Source organism: Python bivittatus, unplaced genomic scaffold (assembly GCF_059951505.1).
Source record: "Python bivittatus isolate LINGU-HERP-01145 unplaced genomic scaffold, Pbiv_v1 ctg000120_np1212, whole genome shotgun sequence".
Classification (NCBI taxonomy): Eukaryota; Metazoa; Chordata; class Lepidosauria; order Squamata; family Pythonidae; genus Python; species Python bivittatus.
The window spans coordinates 4244706-4271665 of NW_028277037.1; the positions used below are offsets into that span (position 1 = coordinate 4244706).

The 26960-nt window shown below is 39.1% G+C and overlaps 2 protein-coding genes across 4 annotated transcripts in view; both read left to right on the forward strand.

Annotated features, from left to right (window-relative positions):
• The window catches only part of RASSF8 (Ras association domain family member 8), an 87331-nt gene that overhangs the window by 53657 nt on the left and 6714 nt on the right, over positions 1–26960 (forward strand). For all 3 annotated transcript variants that reach the window (XM_007423318.4, XM_025163480.2, XM_088134861.1), the window contains exons 2-3: positions 11929–12132; positions 24618–25504. In XM_007423318.4, coding sequence (XP_007423380.1) covers positions 12030–12132; positions 24618–25504 — 990 coding nt within the window. In that variant the 5' untranslated portion in view covers positions 11929–12029. The remainder of the gene's footprint in view (positions 1–11928; positions 12133–24617; positions 25505–26960) is intronic.
• Positions 7040–7487, forward strand: LOC103065542 (histone H2A, sperm-like). Its single transcript, XM_007423321.2, has one exon. It carries the CDS (start codon positions 7040–7042, stop codon positions 7475–7477), a length of 438 nt encoding a protein of 145 aa, XP_007423383.1. The 3' UTR covers positions 7478–7487.

Consider the following 26960-nt stretch of genomic DNA (forward strand, 5'->3'; position numbering starts at 1 on the left):
AACCATGTGGACACAAATGGGTTGGCTGTTTTGGTAACAGAGCCAAAGAATTATTACTGAAAAACAACCAATAAAATGCTAAAATTGTATATCAGACATTAATAAAACAGGAAAAATTAGTGATGGATCTTACAAGAATTCCACTGCACTTCACAATGAAAGAGGACCTGGTGTTCAGTCTGCTGTCAGAAGTGTACAAAGCTATAAAGAACAGTTTTTATCTTTGTTCTAGGATTGAAACAGCGTTGTATTTTTCCATGAGCAAAAAACTATGTAGTAAATCCTAGTCTTACTGACATCTAGCAATCTAATGCTCAACCCCCATCCTAAACAAACAGTATCATAATTTATTGTCAACCACACAGTAAGAGCAGTTCTCTTTCAAAACATACTTTAGAAGATTAACATTCAAAACAAAACTTGGATATGTGCTTTTTTTTCTCAATACATTTTTATTCCATACTGAACTATGTGGGGGTTATTTATGCAAACTACATAGCAACTTTCCATTTGCACAGGTTTGAAAAGATAAACTTGATTTAAAAACAACTTTGTATCCAAGGTTTGTGCAAAAGACATGGGAGTTTTTATAGTGTTTACCATTGTTTCTTGTTCCTAGTTAATATATTGTGCCGTGCTTGTCAGCACTCAGATATTTGCAGTTAGAATTTGTTCAGAGATGCAAACATTTAATTTTGTTTATTTCTTTGCTTTGGAAAAAATACTTCTTCAGTAAAGCAATCTTTGATTGCTACTAGGCCTCCAAATTATTTCCATTTTCCAAAACTGGTGATACTTTTAGGATTGAAAAGCTCTTCATCACATCATCTGGCCATCACTAAAATGATATGAAATTTGATCAGCTGTTCTGTAGGTGTTTCAAGCCAGGATTATACCCCAATTGAATATAGGGTTCCACTGTGGACCACGGAGTTTAGTTCAGCCAATAAACAAGTTTTTTCTAGTTTTTGGCATGGTTAAATGTGTATCTTCTGCTGCTGCCCGGTTAGAGGTTGGTTTTCCCTCCACTGAAAGGGAAGTGCTTGGTCGACAGCTTTTAGATACTGATTGCAAGTTGGATATGCAAATTCATCTTCTGGTCTACTCTGTTACTGTCTTCCCCTTAAAACTGTCTTGTTTTGGCTGAAAGTTCACTTTCTTCCTCTAAAAGAACATTGTCCAGCAGGGCCCTCTTTTTATCCCTGTATCTTAGATTCTGGTTTCCAATGTTCTTATTCAGCATCTCATAAGACTATTTCTCCAGTTTTCATTGGAGTTTATAATAATATGAACAAATGAAATGCAAAGTACTTGGACAGCTTAATGATACTTACATTCTGTTATGCTTTTTCAAGAGCCAGATTGAATTCTCTTCCATCTCTTACTAACTGATGATTTTAGAGCGTATACCACGTGATAGTCACCTTTCCCCTCTGGTGTAGAAGCTGTAAAATCCCTCCCTCCCTCCCTCCCTTCCTTAGCTTCTGTCATGTAGATTGTTAAAGATACATTTTATTCTTAATCAGTTCCTCAGAAGATCTCTGAGTAGAGTATTTTTCTACTATCCAGTTTTAACAGAACTGCGATTCTTACTGGAGCCAGAATCTTTTGTTCACTTACACATATTTATAAAATGGTGTCCCAAAGTTAATTGGTTTCATTTTATCTGTACATTTTGTGCTTAGTCTCACCTTTTGGAGTTATTGCTTGGTTTGTATTCTGCTTTATAATTTGCTCAGTTGAGAAAGAGACTATTTTGGATTTTTGACCATAGGGTAAAGATGAAGTGAAATATATAACAGAATGAAAATGTTCATTGTATTTGTTTTCTTGATAGCCATTAGAATCTAGAATTCAGATGAGCCTTGTTCATCACACAAAACTGAATTTTTAGCCTTAGATTGCCTACTTTTATCATAAAAGATTAGATTTTTAAATGCTGGGGTTACAAAGAATTCATAGGTAGGTAAAAAAAATTCACAGACACACACACACACCACACGTGTCTTATATTAAATATTGAGACCATGTCCTTCAAACCAAACCTATGGCATGTTAGATGTAGATGTAGAAACATACAACTACATTTTTTCTTAACTGTGTTGCACTTCTTATAGGTTCCACTGGTTTTGTGAGAGTTTCTTGTACCAGGATCAGAATGGAGCAAAGACTTCTCAGGCTTTATGCCGCAAGTACAACCAGGGCCTGCTTTTACCCTAAGTGCACTTGATGTCAGGGTTGACTCTTGGTCTGATAAAATCAGGAGATAGTTGTATAGACTCATCCATTATTAATAATGATGTTTAACATCTGAGGAGATAAATCCGTTGTAGTGGAAATAACTTAGCTGTTGAAATTCTTGTGACTCTATCACTTTCAGCTCAATAAATCTTGTTAAGAAGACTCTGTGTGATGCATGCCTGGTTTGAATTCACACCCTCAGATGCTGATACTTACATTTTTCTATCCAAGTTCGATGGTCAACATATTGTTGCTCAAATCCTACCATCTAAGGGTACCGTGATGGCAAAGAGCTTTAGGGAACACATAAAAAGTGGACTAAATGCTCTAAAATAGGTAAAGCGCTATTTTAGAAAGAAAGAAATCCCCCAATTCCAACAAAACATGACAAATCCCTGTCAGCATTAGGGACATATAACCCCACTATTTGTGCTCCTTAATAGCCTAAGCATGTTGAATGCTCCCCATGTTAAAAGTTTAAAACCCTTCTCCAGTTTACTTAATGAGGTATCCTAGCTGGGTTTTAGTTTTTTTAAAAGAAGTTGCTTATCTGTTTTACTTGACCACTTAGTCACTAATTGAGTCTTGCTAAAGTTCAAGTGTAGTTCGCTGTAGTTTTCAGACCTCTGTTAAAATGTTGGCTTTAGTGTGTTAAATACGTCTTTGTGCAGGTGGCATTGTGTATTTAGGTTGTACTTTGCTAAAATAGTTTTGCTAAAGAACAAATACTAGGCAGAGAATTCTACATGTTAGTTGCATATCTCAGTAGCAAGAAAAAAATGCTTTTTGCTTGCCAGGTTGAAAGACGACGCATTCATTGTTGATGGAGATTTTCGCTCTCTTCAATAATGGGGTTGCTATTTCTCGTTCTCCCCCACCATCATCACTCCTTACAATATGATATACATGCTAGGGTTCACTTGCATGATGGCAAGGCACAGTTAATGAAGCTTCACTCTCTGTATAATGTTCGTATTTGCAAATTGTGATATCCGCTGATTAAAGTTTTACCTGCTGCTATTCTGTCTTCAGAGAGTGCCACATCATGGGAACAGGAGTGAATTAATGAGACTAACTAAGTGAAGAAAAGCAGATAAGCAGCTCTTTCAAAAAATTGTTTGCTTGGGTTGTTTGGTAACATGGTTTGGGTTCTAACCTACAGCCCACATAATCCAAGGCTTGATGTCAAATCTACACTGATTTCTTGTTTTAATGTGCCCACCCATATCTTGACTTAACAAGCAGAGCTGTGCATGAGTTTTTTGCTCATGCCCATGCTGTCTTTTCCAAAAGTAGTAACCATTGCTCATATCGCAAAGAGAGGCACCAAATAAGGGCAAACATGACGAAGAAGCTGATTTACATCTTTGCTTCTTAAGGCAAAAGCAATTAAAACTGGGCTGGGAAGTTGGAACCATTTGCCAGTTGTGTTCTGTTGTTCAGAATGCTGCAGCTGAGGCAATATGGAATCCATACGTTTTAGTTTAGGAGATTCGATAGCTCAATATCAGATGTGTCCTTGAACACAACTCCCATAATCTCTGGCTAGGGATAATGAGAGGTGTGGTCCAGAAACATCTGGGGAATACTACTCGCCTGCTTCTGACATAAACATGTGTGAGACATGTAACATTGGCAGAATGTAGCCTTTAAAACACAAAAACCACCTCTTGTACAAATCTGAAAACACCCCACTGCAGAAAAATTATGCTGCTGTAGTTGGAAAGGTTTCTGGCAGAGAAGAGGAGGAGGTCATGATTAATCATTTCATTCATCCCCTCCCCTACCAAATACTTGGACATATTTATTGTTCTCTCTATTAAGAGTTTGAAGTACCCCTATTTATATTAAAATCTAAATTTAAACAATCATTACCCAGCTGTTTTATATAGTGAAAGACAATGTGCTGAAGCTTGCTTTCATTTTTTAAGGGTAAATTTTCCTTTTAGCATTTGGATTCATTAGCATTTGGGTTTGGATAACTTTGGCAGGTATCCTGCGTGACCGTGCAAAGAAATGTTTGGTTTCAGTGAAAGAAGAGTTAAATTACTTATTTCTGAAGAAAAGCAGATGCTTTCATTAGTGTTTTGGAATAAGAGCAGTCCAAATGCAGAACAAATGTTTTCCATCAAGTTCCTGCGTAAAATCTTAAAACGTTTTTGCATTTTGTATATATATATATAAGAGTTATGACACACTGTGGATAAATAACATAGTCTAACATTCCTCCAACATTTGTAAACCTGGCTAATAAAATATAACTTTGTATTTTTCTTTCTTGCAGATGGACTACTTGTATTTCAGTGTTTTCATTTGCTTTTTAAACTTCCATTCTTCCACAGAACGTTTACGTATTTGGGGATGTCTAAAAAGGTTCATGATCCGTTGGTAGTTTTCCACTCCCTTGGCCAATTTACATTTCTGAAGAGACCAGTCAGCTCAGCTTCTTCATGCTAACCTAGTGCTTTTCAGATGCAGCAGACAAATTCCCATCTTCCTTAGCAATCACGATCAAAGGCTGGTTAGGCTTTATGTGAACTAATATCTGGAGAACACCAGTTTGTAGAGGATTGATGTAATTGGCACGTTCTTTTCCAGGTTGTAACAAGGAAAGTACCTTCTTCACAGAGGTTGTAGAAGAGCTGTTTTAGTCTATAGTGGCAAAAAAAAAATAAAAAATCAGGAGTTCAATAGCTCCCTTTCCAACTAAGACAATTTATTAAAAGGCATATGTTTTCATGAGCTGCTCACCTCATCAGATGCAGAGTGGCTTGACTGAGGTAGCATTTAAATTGGGGAGGGGGAGGCTGGGGTGGAAGGGAGGGGAAGATAGGTAGATTGTGTTGATGTAGATTACATGTAAGACATCTTGCAGGCACTTTATCAATTAACAATTGCAATGTGCTAAAAAAAAGTAACCATTGTGTTATGTTTGTGTTCACAGAGGTGAGAGATTTGTGTCATAGACAAGGGGAGAGGAGGGAAGCAATGCTGGAGGGGATAATCATTTACACTCAGTTTACTTGTAATACCCTTTTAACAACTCCTTGTGCTTAACCTGTTAGGTCCAGTTAATCTAATCTCCTCCACAGACGGGTCATTCTTCAGCATATGCTGAAAATATTTGCTGATTGAATTGTCTTGGATGTTTGTTCCACTGATCCAGCCATATTTATTAAAAGATACTTGATATATTTCCAGCAAAGGAAGTTTATCAATCTAGCATTATGTAGTTTTCCTCTCAAACCCATTGTTCGTTTATTCAAAAGTTACATTGAATAATTACTTAGCAGTAAATTCTTAGCTTAAAATATCACAGCACCTCTTCCAAAAAGTTTGTTTCTGTTTTTCTCATTGAATCTAGTCTTAACTTGGATGGTTAGTGGTTAAGCTTGTCTCCTCTCAAAAATCAGACCTTGTTAATATGTGAATGGGAGACACCCAGAAATTCCCAGGCTGTAAACTAGATCGTGAAATTGAAAAAAACAGAACAACACAGAAGGCTGTAATGCCTGTTGCCAAGAAAACTCTATGTGCATGCCATGAAGTCACCAGGTGTCAAAGGAAGCCATCTTTTTAGTATGAGATGACAACTTTCTTTCACCTGCAGCTGATGGCAGAATTCTGCCACTACTTTCCTTTAGCAGGTAGATATGGAGCCTCTTGTTCTGACCTTCCTTAAAAAAAAGAAGAAAAACCTATTTCAGAAAGTGTCTGGTATGGTAGTAAGTTACATCCAAACTTTTAGACATCTCAGATCATTATTTGATGGTTTCAATGAGCAAATTTATTCTTGCATTCTTTTTTTTAAACTTCTTGTTAATATTTAGATTTTTTTAAGGTTTAAATCTTGCCTGAAGACTTTACAACTTCAGGGAACATAGAAAGAGAGAATTTTTTTCTTTTTAAACTATACAGAGTGTGTCAGCTTTATCTTTTCCAAGACTGGCTCTTCAAATATGTTGTCCTACAATCCCATCATCCCCATTGAGCAGAAATAGCCTTCTTTGAAGATCAGAAACCAAAATGTGCTGGATTTTTATCTGGTTTAATTTTTCTCAGCTTGCTTTCTGAATTAATGATTATTTTTTTAAATCCTGGGTTGTTTTAATTATAAACTGTCCTGAACACATGAAATACATCACGGTTGCACTTAAATTTGTAATGAAATCTCCAGGTTTCCATTTTTGTCCTTTCCCTACTTCCTATAAAATGCCATTTTTTGAGGTGAATATTAAAAGGGAGATCAGTTGTCTTGGTGTTGAGGCATCAAACTCCAAAGTGATATGCTGGACACTTTGTGGTGCCTTGTTTTACTGTGTCAAATCTTTTTGCAACTTGCTGGTGTTAAAAATCATGTTTCAGGAGAGGCAGATGATGCATTGAGGGATGGCCTTTCAGCTCCACCAGAGGAATACTAGAAATGATCTCATCAGCCAGGACCTCCCTATCTTCAGCCTGGGTAACAATACACATGGCATCCTATTTGCTGCACTCCAGCCTATCAGCATCCTTGTAGCTCCTCATTAATGATGTCATAAAAGGGCTTTAGAAAATTATGCACAGATATTTTTTTTTCTGGCAGCCCTTCAAATGAGAGCTTAACCTGGAAGGCCAGGAAAATCAAAGGCAGGAAGATCAAAAGAGACAGGAGGGCAGAAGGGCAAAGTAAAACTAAAAAAAGACCACCTCAATAAGGAAGCAGAGCAGCAAGACCATCCAAAGCAGTCACAATCCAGGCAGCCTGTTTTCGGTGGGGAAAAGTAGTTGAGGGTTGAGTGGGAAGCAGGACTAGAACATGTCTGACAGTCAATGTGATACAGAGAGCTTCGAAGAACTTGAGCCATCCTGTAGGAGGAGGAGGAAGCCAAAAACATCCCGTTCTTGTCGGGCAGGCTTGATATTCCCAGTCAGTCGCATCGACAGATTCCTGCGGAAAGGAGACTACGCGGAACGCATCGGGTCGGGAGCCTCTGTTTACATGGCCGCGGTGCTTCAGTACCTGACTTACGACATTGTGGATATTGCCGGAAACATTGCTGCAGGTGATCATAGGCGGCGAATTGCCCCTGGGCATTTACATCAAGCGGTCAGCAACGATTCTGAACTCCACTCTCTGTTTGGAGGAGTTCTCACTCGGGAGAACAACTGTCCAAGGAATCAGTCTGCTGCATCAGCCAGAAGGGGGAAGAAATCTAGCAAGACTGTACGAGCCCAAAATGCCATTGCTGCTTAAACAAAGGTGGTGCCATTTATCCAGACACGGGGTGGAATCTTTAATATCTAACAGGGTGCTGAAATAAAAGCTGCTCTGAAGATGGGCTGCTTGTGTGAATGTCTTTATTTCCACACGGGGCAGTCCAGCAGTCTTTGCTGTACGTTTTACCACAAGGTAAAGGCAGTCTTTGAAAGACCAACATCTGGCTGGTTTCTCCAGCTCTCGCCGTACTCATGGCAGTGAGAGAAATCCACTTTTCAAGAGTTAGATCATGACCAGATTCCTTTTGTCATATGTTGTTCTTTCCTACTTCTATGGCGAGGTGTGCGGAGTAGTCTTTATACTCTCTTTAAGAGCCAAGAGGGTATAAGGCAAGGTTGTTTCTCAGCAAGGAATTTTGAGTAGAACCATAATTCTCTGGTTGGAAGGGTCTTTGGAGTTCTTCTAATCCAGCCCCCTGACCAAGGCAGGAGTCCTCATACCATCTCAGACAAATGGTTGTCCAGTCTTTTCTTGAAAACCTCCAGTGATGGAGCACCCACAACTCCAAGCCATTGGAGACAAGCCGTTCCACTGGTCTCAAGTCCAACCTGCATCAACTTCATTCTGAATGCGGTTATGCTCAGAACATTCTTTCCTTTGTGCCACAGTTCTTCAGAACTCAGCACATCACCTAATACTTCTGCACTTGTCCTGGACCTGGGAAGGTGAAACCTTATTTTAACCGTTCATGTATCGGTCTTCCTGGATTAAGCTGGTAGGCTTCAAACACTTGGTGCTAAGACTTTAAGCCTAAGAGTGGCATTTAAAAGAATAGAATTAAGTGGGCCACCTGTTCCATTAATTTCTCCTCTTTCTCTTGAATTAATTTGACAATAAAAGGGGGGGGTATTGTCAGGGCGATGAGCCATTCAACTTTTGAATCCATCAAGAAATAAATGTTGTGGGAAGGCTGATAATAATAAAGGTTTCTCGGATGTCATTCCAAGGCAGCTAGGTAGATCTTGTGCTTTTCCTTAGCTGCTAAATTTCTGCCTACTTCTGTGCTTACACAGTTCTGAAACTGCTTGCTATACCTTGTATAGTTGCCAAATGAGGTCTTGGACCTATTCTATTGGGTGCTCTAGAGAGTTACCTACAAGAGAAAAAATTGATTTACTCCAGTCTATGACTATGGCTAGAAGGAAAACGAAAAGGACATGTTGTTTAAGCATTTAAGTTAGAGATCTAAATGAACATGGGTGAAAAACACACAGCAGAGAGGTCCAACTAAATTTTGTCCTGTGTTAAGTTGGAGGTCTTAGCAGGTGACAAAATAAGGCAGGAGAAGCCAGTCTAGCTTGTAAAAACCCAGTTACAAATAAAGATGGTGGAAAAGCTACATCTTTTTTGCACACGTGATGGGGGAGGGGGAAAGAGATATAAAAAACAGAGCATAGACAAAACAGTGCAAGAAAAAAAAAAATTGAGACCCAAGAAAATGGCAGTGCGGTTTTGGTTAAAACATCTGTTCCTTTCAAGTTGTGATACTCTTTTGCCAAACAACTTTAAAATGGATGGCTTATCCCTTAATACTCTTGAGGTTTATCTGCTGTTTAACTGGTACAAGCTGGTCTTACTTGATCAGTGTATGTTGACTGAGATGGTGTACCAGCTCCATATAAGTTGTCACACCACTATAATGGCAATTCAGCCATACACACAGAAAGATGCAGTATGGGTGAATCAGTGCTCTGGATAAGGATTACCGGTTTGGGTTAACTGTCATATTGGAGTCTAGTGCTGAAACTGCTTTATGTCACCAACATTCTTGTTTTCCTACGGTTTAAAATGATATATATATTTAATATATGATCTGGGTAATAGAGATGTATGTTTTTTTCCTGCCCACTCAGAAGGAAAATAGGCCACTAAAGCAGGAGACATGTTCATTTAGACAGTACTTTTCATGCAGGCCGGGACATAGGAGACCAGATTGTGAAGCAATATATACAATAATACTGTAAGTCAATTGTGAAATTTCAGCGCTATTCATTTTTCAATTTTCTTCGCCGTTGCAATTTAGTGTGTGTGCCGCAGTAAGGATTAGACGATGATATGATGTATTGTTAACTTCTGATACTTTCTTGTGACTTTATTGTTTGGAATGTAAGCCTCCTAGAATCTATGGAGTAGATGGCATGCAGTGTATGGATAGATAAATAAATTACATAATAGATAATTATTGGGTTTTCCTTTGGAGTAGGGAATGTGTTTCCACAATCATTGGAGTAAAAAAAACGTCCTCTTTTTAAGAGCCCTTTGCAAAAGGAATCTAATAAGAGAGTATTCAAACTAGCAGGAAATAATGAAACCTGCCGTTTTCAACACCAGCAGAAACGTTTGACAGAGTCACCGCATTGTTGGACATTTTTTTTTCTTTTTTAAAGTCAAGCATCATCCTGTTACATAGACAGACACATATTAGGGTATGAGTCATTTCCATCCATAAATTGAATCCCTGATGCTAAAAAGTATTTCTAAAAAGTAGTTTATGGCTGGTATCCAGAGAGCTATTTTAGATGTAACTGAAGGGTCTGCTAGGTTCAGTAGATGATTGAAGCCACAGATGATTCTATCAACTGCTGGAGAGCGCTCCATTTCAAAAGCATTTCTATGTATGTTGCCTTAAGTAAGTTTGTGGGAATGTGACTGGTTGAGGGTCTATATGTTTGGAAGGTAAAGATTGGTATACAGGTAGGTCTCAATTAGCGCAGTTAATGAATCCCACAAAATGGCCGCATTATTCAAATTCGCCTTATTCAAAGTGATATTTCTATGGAAAATAGGGTAATTGGTTCCAGCTTGATGGAAATAGGCAACTAAAATTTTTAAACATTTTTTATATGCTTATTTGTGAAATACTTTATAACAGTAAAAGAGGATAAACCCACTTCCAGAGTATATCTGCTACCTCCTGTATTCTGCTGTAGTTCTTCAGAATGAGCTTCTTTTTTGAGCTTTCTTCGAAAGGGATTGTCCTTTTTCCTATTTTCCCCAAATGATGATTAGCATCTAAAACCCCAGCAGCAACTGCGCACACTCTAGCCTTGCACTAACTGAACTTTGCCTTGCATTAAACGCAACTCAGTATCAATTCATAAATCACCCTAAATTGAATTTCACACTATTCGAACTTGCACTAATTGCGACCTGCCTGTTATCTATTTCCTTTACTGTCTCAGGCCATCAGCTGTCTGCCTTCCAAATAAAAGGAATCTATTTAGCTATAGATCTGGGCAGTATATTGGATCTGATTGGGAAGAAATGGTTGGAATGCATGGGATCAAGAATGTAGCAGCTATCCTCAACGTTCATTAAAGCAGTAGCATCTTTTTCTGCAATTACATGGCTGCAGCAGAAGCTTTCCACAACAGCTGTACGTCTCTGAAAAAAGATGCACCCACTTTAATAAGCTGCAGACAACTCTGGCAAATGTGCTCCAATGTTCCATATCTAATCCAAAACACTGGGTGGTGCTACTTAGTTATGTCTTCCAACGCCAGTGGTGGTGGTAACTACTTCTAGAACCTGCTATGAATCTTAAGTACCTGTACTTGACATTAAGGTCCACGTTTTGAGTGTTTCTATTCTGGAAACACTCAGAATAAAATTCCTTTGGTGTTGAACTTTTGACATTTCCATTTGTGCATTGCTGGCTGATCAAAGTCACTTGGGGGCTTGTGTAGGTAATGCTGTTTTTTTCCTGCCCATCACTTTTCTGTATTATTACACTGTTTTACGATGGCACAAGAAACTGGCGGCTGTGTTAGCTTTTGCCCTTGAACTCTTGTTGGCAGCATTGAAATTACTCCTAGTGCTTGTAAGGTCAGTTGAATTAATTTACAGGACACCTTTCTAAATATGGTGCTAATATGTTACATCAAGACCTACCACACGTAGAAAGGGACTATTGCTACTTTTATTGATCTGCACTATAGTTAAGCTTTATCCAAGTGCTGCTGATGTTTCTATTAGTAACCACCACACCAGTAATAAAACCATATGCCAAAAGAACTAATTTTTAGTAATTTTCTTTGAAATAACAACCTTTGGCTACAAATTGTAGCTAAATAGGGGGGAAAAGATATCTAAAAATACAGGAAGAACGGCTTTTAATGAGCAACGTGTTACAATATATCCTACTTTTTAAGCCGTCTTTGTTTCTCTGCTTTTAATAATAGGAATATCAGCTCAACCAGTTTCTTAAAATAGGCTAGTAATGGATCCAATATGCTTTGAAAGAAAGGGTAGAATATATTGCCCTTTTTAAAATAATCTGTTTTCTTGAAAAATTGTCTGCAGTTTCCACTGGGATTGCATTTTAAAAGCATAAATTATATGTGGGAGAAAACTTGGTGCTTTAAACCCCTGAAATATTATCTTGGACATAACTTAAATTATAGCTCTTTTTCCCCCATCTCTTTCAGGTAATAATTGCCACCAGCATGTTGGCACTACCAGACATAGCTGTAAACGTGACCTGACATCTTGAAGATTGTATGCATGGCCATTGCGTGATCTGGAAACTATGGAGCTGAAAGTGTGGGTTGATGGAGTCCAAAGGATTGTTTGTGGAGTCACAGAAGTTACAACATGTCAGGAGGTAGTTATAGCGCTTGCTCAGGCTATAGGTGAGTATGTGGTCCAAATACGTAGATAAGTGGGAGTGGGTGGGAAGAGGTTGTCATTCATTCTGTTGGAAGATAACTATTTGACCTTGGTTCATTTTGATGGTCCATGTAGCTACTGGGGAAGGAGAGCCAGTTTGGTCTAGTGCAGTGTTGTCCAAACTTGGCCACTTTAAGATGAGTGGACTTCAACTCCCAGAATTCCCCAGCCAGCATGGCTGGCTGGGGAATTCTGGGAGTTGAAGTCCACTCATCTTAAAGTGGCCAAGTTTGGACAACACTGGTCTAGTGGATAAGGCACCAGGCTAGAAAGCAGGAGACTGTTAGTTCTCATCCCACCTTAGGCATGAAAGCCGACTCAGTGACTTTGGACCAGTCACTCTCAGTCCACCATGTCAGGCTTGGGTGACAAGCCACTTGGTCAATTCTTGTCGCAAGCAATGAATCAACATTCAGTTGACCTGAAAAAAGCCGACCGTGCACCTGAGGGAAAAATGCTAGGAAGAAAAAAAAAATGTAGTTTTGGGGGAATATTTAAAAATGGACATTGACCCAATAATTCCAGATTTTTTTTCTCTTATTTTTGTAAGCTGGTGGAGCTACCCGAGGTCATTGATATACCTAACTGGAGGGAAAGCAAAATATGAAAGGATATGTTGTCCATTTTGGGAGTTAAGCAATGTGACTGGCTTCACAAGTCCAGAACTGGAGATGATAAAGAATCTTCCTAACAATGTATTGTCGAAGGCTTTCACGGCCGGTATACGATGGCTGGTGTGGGTCTTCCGGGCTGTGTGGCTGTGTTCTGGAAGTTTTGTTTCCTAACGTTTGGCCAGCACCTGTGACCGGCATCTTCAGAGTGCAGGAGCACAGACAGGAGCAGTTCTCTCCTGGGCACAGAGAGAACTGCTCCTGTCTGTGCTCCTGCACTCTGAAGATGCCGGTCACAGGTGCTGGCGAAACGTTAGGAAACAAAACTTCCAGAACATGGCCACACAGCCCGGAAGACCCACACCAGCCAATCTTCCTAACAGTTTTGGATGCTCCTGCTCTTTCTATGACAAAGGCACATTGGCCTACTTTTTCACAGGAAAGACAAGATATAAGTTGAATTATTATTGTTGTTGTTGTGAGCTTCTTCTTTAAGCCTTCTTCAGAAAGACTGCGCCCATCAAAGAAGCCTCTGGTGTCTTCCAGTGTTCTCAAGATAACATAGCTAGCTCTTCTCACTCACTTTCATCCCCACAACAACCATATTGGGTAGATTAGGTCAAGAGAGCATTTCTTCCCAGACATTGTGAGGAACTGAGGAAGGTTAGTATTAACTACATTGAGATCAGGAATCCAATACAATAAGGATAATTGATTACACGGAGGACAGTAACAGTCATAGATCAAATGTGGTTAATAACATTCCCTGCCAGTGCAGAGATATCTTGGAGATGAAGACAGAACACATATCCCAGCTCCCAATTATAGTTCCCTTTTTAATAGGATGACTGATCTAAGATCAATCCCCAAGCTTAATGGGGTGTATAAAACATTTTGAATTGGAAACATTTTGATCTTGAAAAGCCCTACTTTTAAGTCAATACAGGGTTGCATTAAGCTCAGAATAGCATCAAACACTCCTAGTGTTGGAACAGCTGTTTTGGATTCAAAGCAGTGTGTTATGAGCTTGTAAAATTTCAAATTCAAAATGTTTTGCACACTACTCTTGGTCAGGGAGTTGAATCCAGCCTTCCCAGTATTTTAATGATAAATATTTTAGAACTTTCAAACACAAGTTTGAAAGATTTGTAGGTTATTTACTGTGTTCTGGACATAACACTAGTCTGTTCTGAAGTTTATTGATCAATGAGATCAGAGTCCATGAGCAGAAGATCATTATTCTTAATTGCAGAAGATTTTAGGGACACCTAAGTATTTCTCAAGTGTATTTGGAAGACTTATAAAGATTCAGTAGCAAGGAGATGACTTGCATGGCACATTGACAGCTGGATACTAGGTGGAACAATGAGGTTGTCTCATCTTAGCTGTTTTAGGAAACAGCTTTAGTTATCATTCTGAGCTTTCCAGACTGGTGGTAGTAATGGCTGCCTCTCTGAGGTGGCTTTTATTGAGTTTCCAGTCCCTGCACCCCCAAAAATGCCACTTGTGAGCACCTGGGTTGTATTTATGCTGCCAGCACTCTAGGCAGCTCAGGAATTGCTAGCACTTGGTCAGCCCCACTAAGGAGACCAGGCCAAGAAATAAACTCCACAGAAGACTAAAACTACTTTTATTAATATGGACTATTAAAGAATCGTGCAAGTCTGATTGTGCTTTACTTCCTCCCCTTCTTATACTCATGTGAATTAGGAGGATGTCTGTCTGAGATGTTTTTGCATACCTTCGGTATGATTTGGGCTTAAGCCATGGTTTTCTCCTCATTGAGTTTGTAATAGATCTCTCTGATCTCCATCAAGGTCATCCTCTTTACTCTCTACACACTTTGAAGTCTTAGTAACAGCTTGGTGTTTCCTGGGCTGTTGCTGCCACTTTAATATTGCTCATCACTGTGCCTTCTGCTCCTCCCCAGCATCTTTAGGGCTTCAGCTCTGAAGGCTCTTGTAATCTCTCTTCTTTTTACCCATTCATCTCTCTTCATCCTTGATACCACCCCATTTTTTATTGCAGCCAAGCCCTTTTTAAAGCATTGGCTTGTGGATCTGTGAGGACAGGGTCCTAAAATGAGAGCTGGAGAAGTACACCGTGTGTCCTTCCTTTCAGTGACAGGCAGTTGGACAACAGCTCAGAATGCTTGCTGACATCTCCATTCTAAAGTCCTTTCTCTTCCCTCCTGGTTGCATGACCAGTTGGTATTAAAGTGTTGGGAAGAATTCCAAAAGCTGTGCTCTGCATTCTTTCCCTGCTTTGATCTGTCTTAGTCTTTCCTAAGGTTTTTAAGTACCTTTAATTTCTTTAAAGTCAAAACTCTCGTAGAACTTGCTGGTACAATCCAGAATCTGTTTTTCTTAATGATTGTGTGAGCCACCCCAGTCCTGAGACTGCAAAGCATCCCCAAACTATGAAATTCTTACCACCGTGCTTCATAGTTAATATGAATTTTATTTGGGGGAATGCGGTATTCTGTTTTCTACAAACATGTTTCTCAGCAGTGCTAGAAAGTCCCACTTGTCTTATCTGTCCACAGAACGTTGCTCCAATAGCCAGCTGGATAATCCAGATATTATTCAGCAAATTTGAAACAGGTGGCAAAGTGCTTTGTGGAGAGCAATAGTTCCTCCCATATACCCCATTCTTGTTCAGTGTTTTCCTTGCAATGGACTCACTGACGTCAGCCCATGCCAGAGTGGTCTGAAGATCTTTACTCTTTATTCTTTCCAGCCTTCCACAATATTGTACACCTTTCTTTGGGGTGATTTTTGTTGTACAACCAGTCCTGGAAACAGTAATAATTATGTTGTATCTTTACCAATTTTCTATTATCAGTCTAATCTATCAGTTTTCTATTATCTGGCCAAAGTCTCTGGCAGTATATTGTAGTGCCTTCCAGCTTTGCAAGCATCAACAACGCTTTTTCTGAAGTCCACAAGTTCTCTTTGGATTGGGGCATGATTCAGTTCCACAAATCTGTGTCTGGAAGAGCAGACCCAGATGGTGACAACTAAGGCATGTGTTTGGATTGGAACATGTGACTCGGTTTATCCCTTAAGAGAGCTGATTATCATTGAATTTCACATCCTTCTTATCTATTAAAAGGACTTAGATGATGCTCAGATCACATTGTAGATCATGGTACTGCAGGATCACAAATAGTTGTAAACATTATCTCATATTATCCCTCTTTGAAGTTCATGCTTTTCTTGATCATAGGCTGGCAAATAATTTTGATTTTGCAGACCCCTGAGAGGGTCTTGGGGGATCCCCAGGGGTCCTAGGACTACACTTTAAGAACCACTGCTCTAGATATGATTCTTCCACACATTTTAGATACCTAGCCTTCTAGTATAATTCCCATGATCTTGGAATTATACTATTCACATTATTTATTTATTATCATTATGTGATTCTTATATTCTTGTTCTGACCAGAGGGAACTGAATCCAATGCTTCTTGAAAACATCATATTGAAGAAGGCTAGGTATCTAAAATGTGTGGTAGAATCATATCTAGAGCAGTGGTTCTTAAAGTGTAGTCCTAGGACCCCTGGGGATCCCCCAAGACCCTCTCAGGGGTCTGCAAAATCAAAATTATTTGCCAGCCTATATTGAAAAATTATACAATATTAAAATCCCATTAAATAATTGTGAGAAATGGTAGCAGCCATGAATGCATCAATTTTAACTTTTAATAAGTAAATATCGATAAATGTAACCCATACAAACAAAAGCTCTGTTGGGGTCCTCCATAATTTTTAAAAGTGGGAAGGGGTCCTGAGAGAAAAAAAGTTTAAGAAACACTGATCTAGAGGGCGTATATTCTACCATTTTAGAGAGAATGGTTACTTTGGGTGATCTTTCTCAGCTTCATCAGTTATGATCAGATCACTGATTCTTCTGGCTTGTTAACAAGTGCTGGACATTTAGGGGATTTTGACTTCATCCGTGGTGGAGATGGGCTGGAATTGAGCTATGACAGAGCATGCTGCCTCAAAACCTATTCACAAAGCTTAAAGGAGACATAGGCTACAATGTAAGGATCCTTACAATAAGTAAGAGGCTTCAGTAATGAGAACAACTTAATATTTTTTAAGGTTTGAAAGATACTTTGAAGTTTCTCAAATTTTTAATTAGCTGATAGTTTTCAGAAGTCTTTTCTGTACTGTTTGGTCTTTTAAAGCATCTTATCAACTAAATGCTCCTGAAGCCACAAGTTTGATTGTTTTATGATGTTTGATTGTTTTATGATTTCTACATTTGTAATAAAAGAGGTGAGGAATGTTAGCCATCAAAAATGAATGATTTTGATTCCGTATATGTCCTGCCTTGCAATATTTCCCAGCAGTTTGGTAAGTGCCATTTAAAACAATTGTATTTAGTACATATACTATTCAGACCTCCTTATAACTTGGGGAGAAGGAATCCCATTAAACTTACTTTGCTTTCTCTGTAGAAATAAAAATACATGCCATGATCTTCTCTTCACTAAACTAGTGGGAAATGAGTGCTTCGTTAATGGTTGGGTAGAACTCTTATTTAAGCAAAAATTAAGTTTGTTTTAAAGCCAGGGATAAAATTTAGGAAAGTAGCGTAGGGAGGTAATCATTCCAACTTGTGTTTCACATGCATTCGTTCATCAGGGAAATCTAAATTTTGGAACAGAACAAGTATTCTCCATATTGAATGGATATTCCTACATTTGAGCATCCTAGCTAGAGACAGAAATTCATCTGGATCCATAAAGGGAACACGTTATAATTTTGCTATGGTTATAATGTATTACAAAGCAACAAAATCTTCTTTGCCAATTAATCTTAAATATATACAAGAATAGGCTATTATAGTCTGATGTGAATTCCCCATAATGTATTACACTAATAGGATCCTTCCCCCCTCCCCATTCCTTAAATCTGACGGAGATGAAGTTGCTATCCAATTCTTCTAAGCATGTTTTCCTGGAAATAAATCACTAAGTATGAGGCATTGGTATATTTTCATATGAACTTTGGGCCAGGATTTGTTTTAACTGTGGTTTGTTGAATACACTAGGGTCAGTCTTACAGGCCCAAAAGCCACAAACCTCCAGAAAAACATTTGGGTGACAATGTATCTCAGAAGATGGTAACATTCAGCACCTCTGTAAGCCTGGAAGCTAAGCAGGAGTGAGCTTGATTAATGTTTGGAGGATGGCAGATCTCCAGGGAATTCCAGAACTGTAGAAATCATGACTGGGAAATCATGAAACCATCTGGAGGAAGGCTCTGGCTGATCACTTCTGTACTGTTGCCAAGAAAACTATATGGACTTGTTTCTGAAGTCACAAGTTCAGCTGAGTTTGAAGGAAGGAGATTTGACTTTCAGTTAACCCGATTAACATGGGTAACAACTGGAAAACTCATGTATCTAGCAGATAGCAGTCAAAGTCACTTGTTAGTGTTTTGCAATGAAGAGTAGTAAGTAAGTTACTTGATTTTGCCTCATTGAGTGTAATAGTTGCAATGCTCCATTTAAAGTTCTCATATACAGGCCATTTAAATGTCCTTCTGTCTTCATAGGATAATTTGAAAATGTGGCAGGCTGTACATGGAAAAATCAAGTGGGGAAAAGAAGTATTTTACAGACAGAATAAGAGGGAAGCTAAGTTCAAGGAACCTGTCCATGAAGGGTATCTTGACCTGTAGAATGGTTTGGCTTCCAGCTGTTCTTGATTGGCATGTGATTAGCGGGAAGGGAGTACATGAAACAAGCCAGGAATGTCAGCATTTTGAGCTCAGATATAATGGCAAAACACAAAATGAGCTGGAATCTATAACAAATCATGGCTGCCAGTTGTGTTTTGTCTCTAGAAAATACCCACAGTTTGTATATAGGTACATTCAAACCACAGTTAGGCTAAGCAAAAGTTTGGCTAGAATTATACCTTACCTGTAATTACATGGAATTATATGTAAGCAGAGCCCCGGTGGGATTGAACATATTTAAACATGTAAAGCCATGCAATGTGTCTATTATTTTTCATTCTAAAATCCCACTCAGAATGCTGTTAGCATAGGCTTTCTCCTAAATGCAGATGGATTGTGTCTTCTGTGGCTTCTGAGGAGCTCTATAAAATGCAGGACTGGAACACTTTGATCTGCCTTAAAATTGTGTCATAATTTTAAAGCTTGGAACAACTGATCTAACCATCTCTCTTTCTTAGTCCTGTGTCTAAGTAATAAATAGCTGATGCCACCTACCCAGAGAGACTTCCATCTCTATCAAGTTGACAAGAAATAAAGAAACTTTATGTTTTTAATAGAACATCTTTCTGGGACATCTCAAAGAGCTCTTGGCTTCCCAGGGATCCTGGGTCAGATAAATCTCATACAGCAAAGGCAGACCTCCAGCTTGGTTGGCTTCTCTCTGTGTGGGACCCACGAGGACCTCTTGCAAGCAAATCCGATTGACTCATAGCAAACTAATAATCTCCCTTCTTGAAGATTACCATAGGCTTTAAAAAAGCAAAAGAAAAATAAATTGGAGTGCTCGTTCATCCACTTATAGGGCAAATTTACACAAGAGAATGTATCTTGGATCTAAAAATTCAGAATATGTTCAGTGCAGTGCATGAGTACCTGGTTCCCCTCCCCCCAAAGCGATTGGGCTGTTTGTGCATTTAAACCCAAAATAAAATTGCTAACTGGTATTTAGTAATCCAAAGGTGGGAAGAAATTGAAACTGCTAAACAAGGATTGTTGCTTTCATCCTTCACAGGAAGGAATTAAAGTTGGTAAGATTGGTACCTATTCTATGCCCTGAACATTACTACCTCTCTTCTTCCCCATACCGTTCTTCTTTTTGGTTGGTAGTAAAGATTTGTGCTGATGGTACTTGCCCAAATTTGATGCTGAAGCATACATGCTCATCTCAAGAGTAAGACATGCATGATTCTCATGCTCAAGTATTATACTATGGAACATCTAAAAAACAAGGAGTCTTAAAACATGTTTAGTAGATAAATGTGTTGTTCATATTTATATTCTTTTTGAGATAAAACGGACGGTGCAGATGTTTAAGTCAAACCATGCATAACATTCTTCCCTCCCAACCATTGTTGCTTTCTTGTTATATTTTAAGCTAGCAAACAGCAATTGGCAGATAACAGCAGTCCTGAACCTCAATTTTCCTAATGCCCTGAGCCAACACATGTCATGCAACACTGAGACACACAGAGGCTGGGTTCATACAGTGGCTCCAATTTGTGACATCCCAAGTTGGGGTGAGAAACTCTCTTCCTTGAAGAAGCGGCGTGGCCCATCAGCAGCATTTGCTTCAGTTTTGGTTTAGATAGATCAGATGGGGTGCTTTCACTCAACATGCTTGTCAAGGGAAGGCAAAAAAACACGAATAGTTCTTAGATTTGTTTACTTTTAAACTTTTTTGGCAGCTCAGTCTGGGCAAACCCAGCTATTTGGTCCCTTTACAATTCAGTCTATTGGGTAACTTTATAGCCTAATTAAGCAACCTGTGTAAACACATCCTAATGCTCATCTTTGTTGTGTTCCTTATTTGGGATGATTTCATGTGTAGTGTGTAAATACCTTCCTTTAAATGCAACAAGAATGTAGATCGAACAGCAGCTCTACCCACCTGCAAGAGACATTTCCTGGACGCTATTATGGTGCATTCATCAGCCCATTTCCGCAATAAAAGCAGTTTTTGCAAAATAGTTCCACAAATGTTTAACAAAAAAGGTGATACATTGGATATTGTGGAATTTTGTTCACAGGAATCCCAGCTTTTGTGAAAGAAAGAGGCTTGTTGTGTCATAGATTTACATACAGTTTACTAGAGTCCACGTGAGCAGTGTTTTTTCCCTTGAATGTGTCCATGCAGTTCCATAATTGTAGTTGCATATCAGAAATGGGCAACTTTCACCAAAAACAAAACAAAATCAACTCTCATGACCTTCCAGGTGCATTGCCAGAGAAGTAACATTATCACCAAAATGACACAGTCAGCATTTTTGGCCCCTTAAGGGGCAACCTTGTCTGATCTCAGAAGCTAAGCAGGGTTGGCCACCTAGGCTAGTAAACCTGTGATCAAAATAATAAACAGATTGCTTGACTGGTTAGCACTTGGATGGTGGGTCACCTTGAACTTTCAGAGCTGCTGACCAAACTCGGGGGATGAGGAAATGTCCCAGAAGAAGACAGCAGCCAGGCATCTCCGTATCTTTGCTTGGTTACAGTCAGGAGGCAGTCAAGTTTGACTCAAGCACATCTTTATTGGGGGAACATTTTGAAGGACCAAGTGGGCTGAGGAAAAACTACACCACCAGAAATCTGTGTTGCACAAAACAAAGGCTGGTTTAGGATATCACAATCTGGGGTGCTTTGGGGCTCTCAGAATGGGATGGGGGGTTGCATGTGTTTGGTGATCCACGCACTGCTCACCACTTAGGTATTTTAGTGTAGTTGACAGCATAGATAACTGCCGTTTCCACAAGCATGCAGGAAAATCACAGCCCAAAAGCTATGGCCGCCCTTGTCGTGACCCCTTATAACACTGGAATTACTTAAGTCATGGCTTACCTGGGGACAGCCTGTATAAGCCTGCTTCTCCTAATTCTGCAAAGCAGGACATGAAGGTTTGTTTTTTAAAAAAAAAAACTTCAACCCCCTGTGCAAAATAATACTGTTTGTGAAAGTTGCTCGTTGGTTTAGTGCTTTGAATAATTCTTCCATTTTGTTTACACATGGCATCATTGCTTCCTGATTTGTTTTTGCCCTGCCCACCTTTGTAAAAGCATTTAACAATAAGTTAGCCTCTAAACTGCAAAGGGGACTAAATGATTTGCTTGCTGCAGCACAGTGTACAATGAAATCTCTGTCTGTTTTGCACACAGAGCCTTTAATAGCGAGTGGTCTAAACATTGTTTAAAAATAGGGTATTCATTAAAGAGAAAGGATCAGTCTGTAGCTTTTGCCCTTGATATTTTTGACTATTCACATTCTTGTATTTTTAGTAGGGCCTAAATTGTCATAATACAGTACAAAAATTAGATTTATTGCTGCTAGTAAAGATCTGTAGGTCACTAATAGGTTTTTTCTCCCATTTATATGACAACAGTTTCCATGGGGTTTATTTTCAAAATTGGATTAGTCTTAACAAATACATAATTCATAGGTTGCAGTCACGATTCAGTAAAAGCTACCAGGAACAATCTGGGCATGATTCATCATAATAACAATTAGCTACTCAATATTTTACTGTTCCTATAAGCTCATAGTCTCATAAAGAGGTAGACTAAACCATGCCTAAGTTCTATATTTTCACAGATTTTCCCCCATCTCAGCCAATCTTGGGAATGGTCGTTCAGGAAATAGTACAAAGTATCTTAAAAATGTCTCATTCAATTATGATTTCTAAGTTTTACTGAAGACAATGCAAAGAGGGCCAGTTTGGTGTAGCAGTGAAGGCATCAGGCTAGAAAATAGGAGACGGTGAGTTCTAGTCCCACCTAGGCACAAAGCCAACTGGGTGACCTTGGGCCAGTCACTTTCTCTCAGCCCTAGGAGGAAGGCAACGGCAAACCTCTTCTGAAATCTTGCCAAGAAAACTGCAGGGACTTGTCCAAACAGTCTCCAAGAATCAGACATGATTGAAATAATTAAACAAAGGAAATCTTTAAAAATGTCTCCATCATTCAATTGTTATTTCTGAGTTTTACTGAAGAAAATGCAAAATGGCACAAACCAGCAGAGGATTCACAGGCTAGAATTTTAAGCTCTCTGGATACCTTGAAAAATCAAAAAAGAAAAGGCTTCTTAATCCAAATTGGTCCGCTGTTGAACAAAATCACAGTCCGTGTGAATCAGTGATGTCCTCTAAGTGTCCTCTTTTATTAATTTATCAGTGGATACTTTTGCCCAAGTCACTAATTCTAAGTTGGTTTTCCAATCCCAAAGATTTTGGAACCAGTCAAGTTGTAAACTTTCATAGCATCCCAGATTTTGCATCTCCACCATTTAGGCTTCCAAAATGTGACCAGCATAATTCCACCCAGAGTTCCTAAATTAATGACTACATGGCCAAGTTCAGTTGTTGACATGTGAGGCTAAAAAGTAAGTGGCTGGTCCTCAGTGCTTTGTAGGGCTTTAATAGAAATATGGCTGTCTGCCCAGAAAAAGGCAAAGTAAACTATGACAGCTAGGAGTATTCTGGGCAATTAGAGTGAATGACGGAACAATATTACTACTTTGCCTTCCGTTAAATGGGTATCTTGAGACGGGCCAGAAACACACTCATAGCCCTTGTATGAACAGGCAAAGATAACGGGACAATCTTTTTGCAAGATGCTCTCCACCATCCCAAAGAGCTCACAGCACTTGGGTTGAACAAAAGGGCTTTTAAAAATGTATTCTTGTTTGGGGTGTAACAAGCCAGAATTCTGTAACTGTGGAATTGAACATTGCATAAGTCAGCTATGTTGTGAAATATGCAAGTCTAGAACTTGATTGAAATATGTTCTGCTAATATCCATAGTATTAATTCATGGATTAGCATCATGTGCTAATTACATCTCTAATATAATCTTTGAATTCAGTAGTTGCCTTCAAATGTTGTTTAGAACTATGTTCTATTGCATAAGTGAATTTCTTTTCCTGTGATGCAGTGATCATCTTAGTGACTTTTGCTTTCTGGCTTTTTTAGTTATATAGAACCAAATACTAAATTATCTCCAAATCTGGACTAACTGTAATATGTTTTAGTTATACTTCCTTGCAAAACAAGCAACATCAGATTGTGGTTTGTGATCATGACTTATTTCATTAAATTATAATTAATGTTGGTGTAATGTTAAAATGCATTTATTTGAAATTTGATTGTGTCTCACAGGTGTGTCCAGCAAAATGGCAGCCCCTAGCCAACCTATACACATACAAATGCACACACGCATGCACACACACACACCTTTTGTCACACTGGAAGTATAGAATCAATTGCCCAGAAGTACATATTCATTCGTCTGTTGGAAATTTCTGAAAGGATATGCAACTTTCAGATGCATTGAGTGAAATTGATCCTGTTTGTTGGTATCCTGGGGAAGATTCTATTACATTTCCAGAAGCAGGTCCATAACTTCAAATGATGTTTCAAGTTGTACAGTAAAGGTTTTTCAGCTTTCTAGTTATCACTATCAGCGTTATGGGATTCTAGACTGAAAACTGATATATGTCATACAGTGATATGTTACAGTACATAATCTCTGTGTTTCCAGCGGTCATGACTTCAACAGGAGAGAACGTTTTGTTGCTTCTTGATTAAAGGCACCATTCTCATTAGGAAGGGAACAGAATGTTCTTTTCTCCCCACTTTTCTCTACAAGGGTGATCTTTATTCAAAACACAAGTGTGTGTGTTAAAAAAAACACAGTCTGGAGAAACCCTGCTACAAGTGCATAGTTCTTTCAGTCCACTGCTGTGGGAGACACACTTGTACAGTATCTTGATCATGCTGATTGTTTTTACCTTTTTGGTAAATTGGATGATAGTTGAAATGTTAGGCCAAAAATCTGCTTTGAAATTAGTATTACTAAATATTATGATGTGATTAGTATACATGCATCATCAATGCTTTTGTAGATATGGCTTGTTAGCTTGCAAAAATGTTGGCGCTAATGTAGATTCAAGTTAAATTATCATAAAGTACTTTACCAGTAAATGGTTTGATTGTCTAACTTTTTAATGGGGTGTCTGATGTTCTCGTTGTGCAATTCTGTCCTCTGCTGGCTCATTCCAGTAGCTGCAATTATGTCTGCAATCTTATTTTCCTTTTTAGGTCGTACTGGAAGGTATACTTTGATAGAAAAATGGAGAGATACAGAGAGACATTTGGCACCTCATGAAAACCCTATAATTTCCTTGAACAAATGGGGACAATATGCAAGTGATGTGCAGCTAGTGTTGCGACGCACCGGGCCATCGCTTAGCGAGCGGCCAACATCTGACAGTGTTGCTCGGATACCAGAAAGGACTTTGTACCGGCAAAGCCTACCTCCCTTGGCCAAACTCAGACCTCAGAATGATAAGTCGATTAAAAGGAGAGAGCCAAAAAGGAAATCTTTGACTTTCACTGGAGGAGCCAAAGGATTAATGGACATTTTTGGGAAAAGCAAAGAGTCTGAATTCAAGCAGAAAGTCCTTAACTGCAAGACCACAGTGGATGAGTTGAAAAAACTGATCCATCTCCAGACGGAGAAGCTACAGTCTATTGAGAAACAGCTGGACTCAGATGATGCTGAAATTAAATATTGGGAGCAGAAGTTCAGTTACAGCTTGGAGGATGAAATTATCAAACTGGAGCAGAAGATCAAAAGGAATGAGGTGGAGATCGAGGAGGAGGAATTCTGGGAAAATGAACTCCAGATTGAGCAGGAAAATGAGAAACAACTGAAAGAGCAGCTCCAGGAGATCAGGCAAAGGATTTTGGACTGTGAAAGCAAGCTGAAAGAGTACGTGGTCCAGATTCATAACATGGAAAGTGGCCTTGAGGCAGAAAAGTTACAACGGGAAGTACAGGAGGCAAAAGTAAATGAAGAAGAAGTCAAAGGGAAGATTGACAAAGTGAAAGGGGAAATTGATATCCAAGGCCAACAAAGTCTCAGGCTGGAAAATGGCATAAAAGCTGTTGAAAGATCTCTGGGCCAAGCTACCAAACGGTTACAGGTGGGACCATCATCTTTCATGAATCATTTTCTCATAATAGAAAAGTCATGATAATATACCATGTTTTAACTATATTGCCCATGTGTTTTTCTAAAAACTGATACACACACACACACACACACACACACATACACAGAGTACCTGGAGAACCTTGTCTGTACAACATAGGAACCAGTCTCTGTTTTCCAAAATATTTTCCCCTAGATACATTTTGTTCATCATCCAAAGTGTGGGTTTCCAATCTGCTGAGCTGGCAGTGAAACCTAACATCTAGAAGACATCTCATGGTCATTCAGAATAAATGGCTGCCACAGAGTAAGTCTTGCATGCTGACAGCATGAGTGCCGCAGTAGTTATGGCCACTCCCAAGGCACTGATTTATCGGCAAACTGGCAAGTTGCTTCTGGCTCTCTGTAGCCACCCAAGATAATGCACTATCAATTCCCGGCTTATTATCCTCTTTCTGGGTAAATGAGCATGCTTCCAAACAAAGCAGTGACCCATAGTCAACCACCCTTTTCTTTCTTTAAGAAGAAAGACCATACAAGAGCATTCTTGGAAATAACGTTGATTTGGAGGACAAGTCCTTTGCTTTGCAACATGCTGGCTTACTCTCAAATTGGGTTGAATATTTTATTACTGCCTGCAATAAGAAAGGGGCCTGCTGGGTCTCAAGAAAAGTGTGTGTGGGCATCTTGGTACTTACTAGGGCTAACAGACCTGGGCTGCAAAGTTCCAGACATTCACAAGGTGACAGCAGAGTATTTTGGATACGTGCAGCCCAGGTGTGGTGGTACCAATAATCACAGTTACTGTGGGGTTTGGGGGAGAGGGGATGGGGGGGAGTTCTACAGCTTGCATTTCATTCTTTTCAAAAGTGTTGGGTTTTGTAATTGCAGAGAGCAGAATCCGAACTAAGGAGTTGAGTTATGATCTATGGGGCAGAAATTCGTAGATCAGATATGGCTTGTATATCATCACCCTGTAGGTTCACATCCCACTGTGTGAATGGGGAACTCCAATCCTTTGGATGCAACCATAATATGACTTACCCAATTCATACAAATCTTTCCCTCTCAAACAAGAGAAAAATAGATCCAAGTTAATTGCTTATATATGTCATGCTTCACTCTCCAAGTTGGTTTCTGCCAAGGAACTGTGTGTTTTCTCCTTTTAGTGGCTTTTCAAGAGGCTTCGGTGAATCTTTTAAAAAATAAATTTGCCAGTTAGGCAGGAATACATCTCCACCAGGACTCTGTTTCCAGTAACAGGCATTTGCAACACGGCATTGCTGTTTAAGAGAAGGAGATCCTCTAGATGGAGCTGTGTTTAGATCCTTCCCATATCAGAGGACAAAATGCTTTGTAACCTTAGAAATGATCATGCAAAGCAAGGTTTTCATTTGGGGCAGCTTTTCTTAATGAAGAGAACACCGTGTGGTCCTGTTTTTCTTTAA

What these genes read in the sequence shown, in the direction of transcription:
- LOC103065542 (XM_007423321.2), top strand. Translation starts at nt 7,040, where the DNA reads ATGTCTGACAGTCAATGTGATACAGAGAGCTTCGAAGAACTTGAGCCA.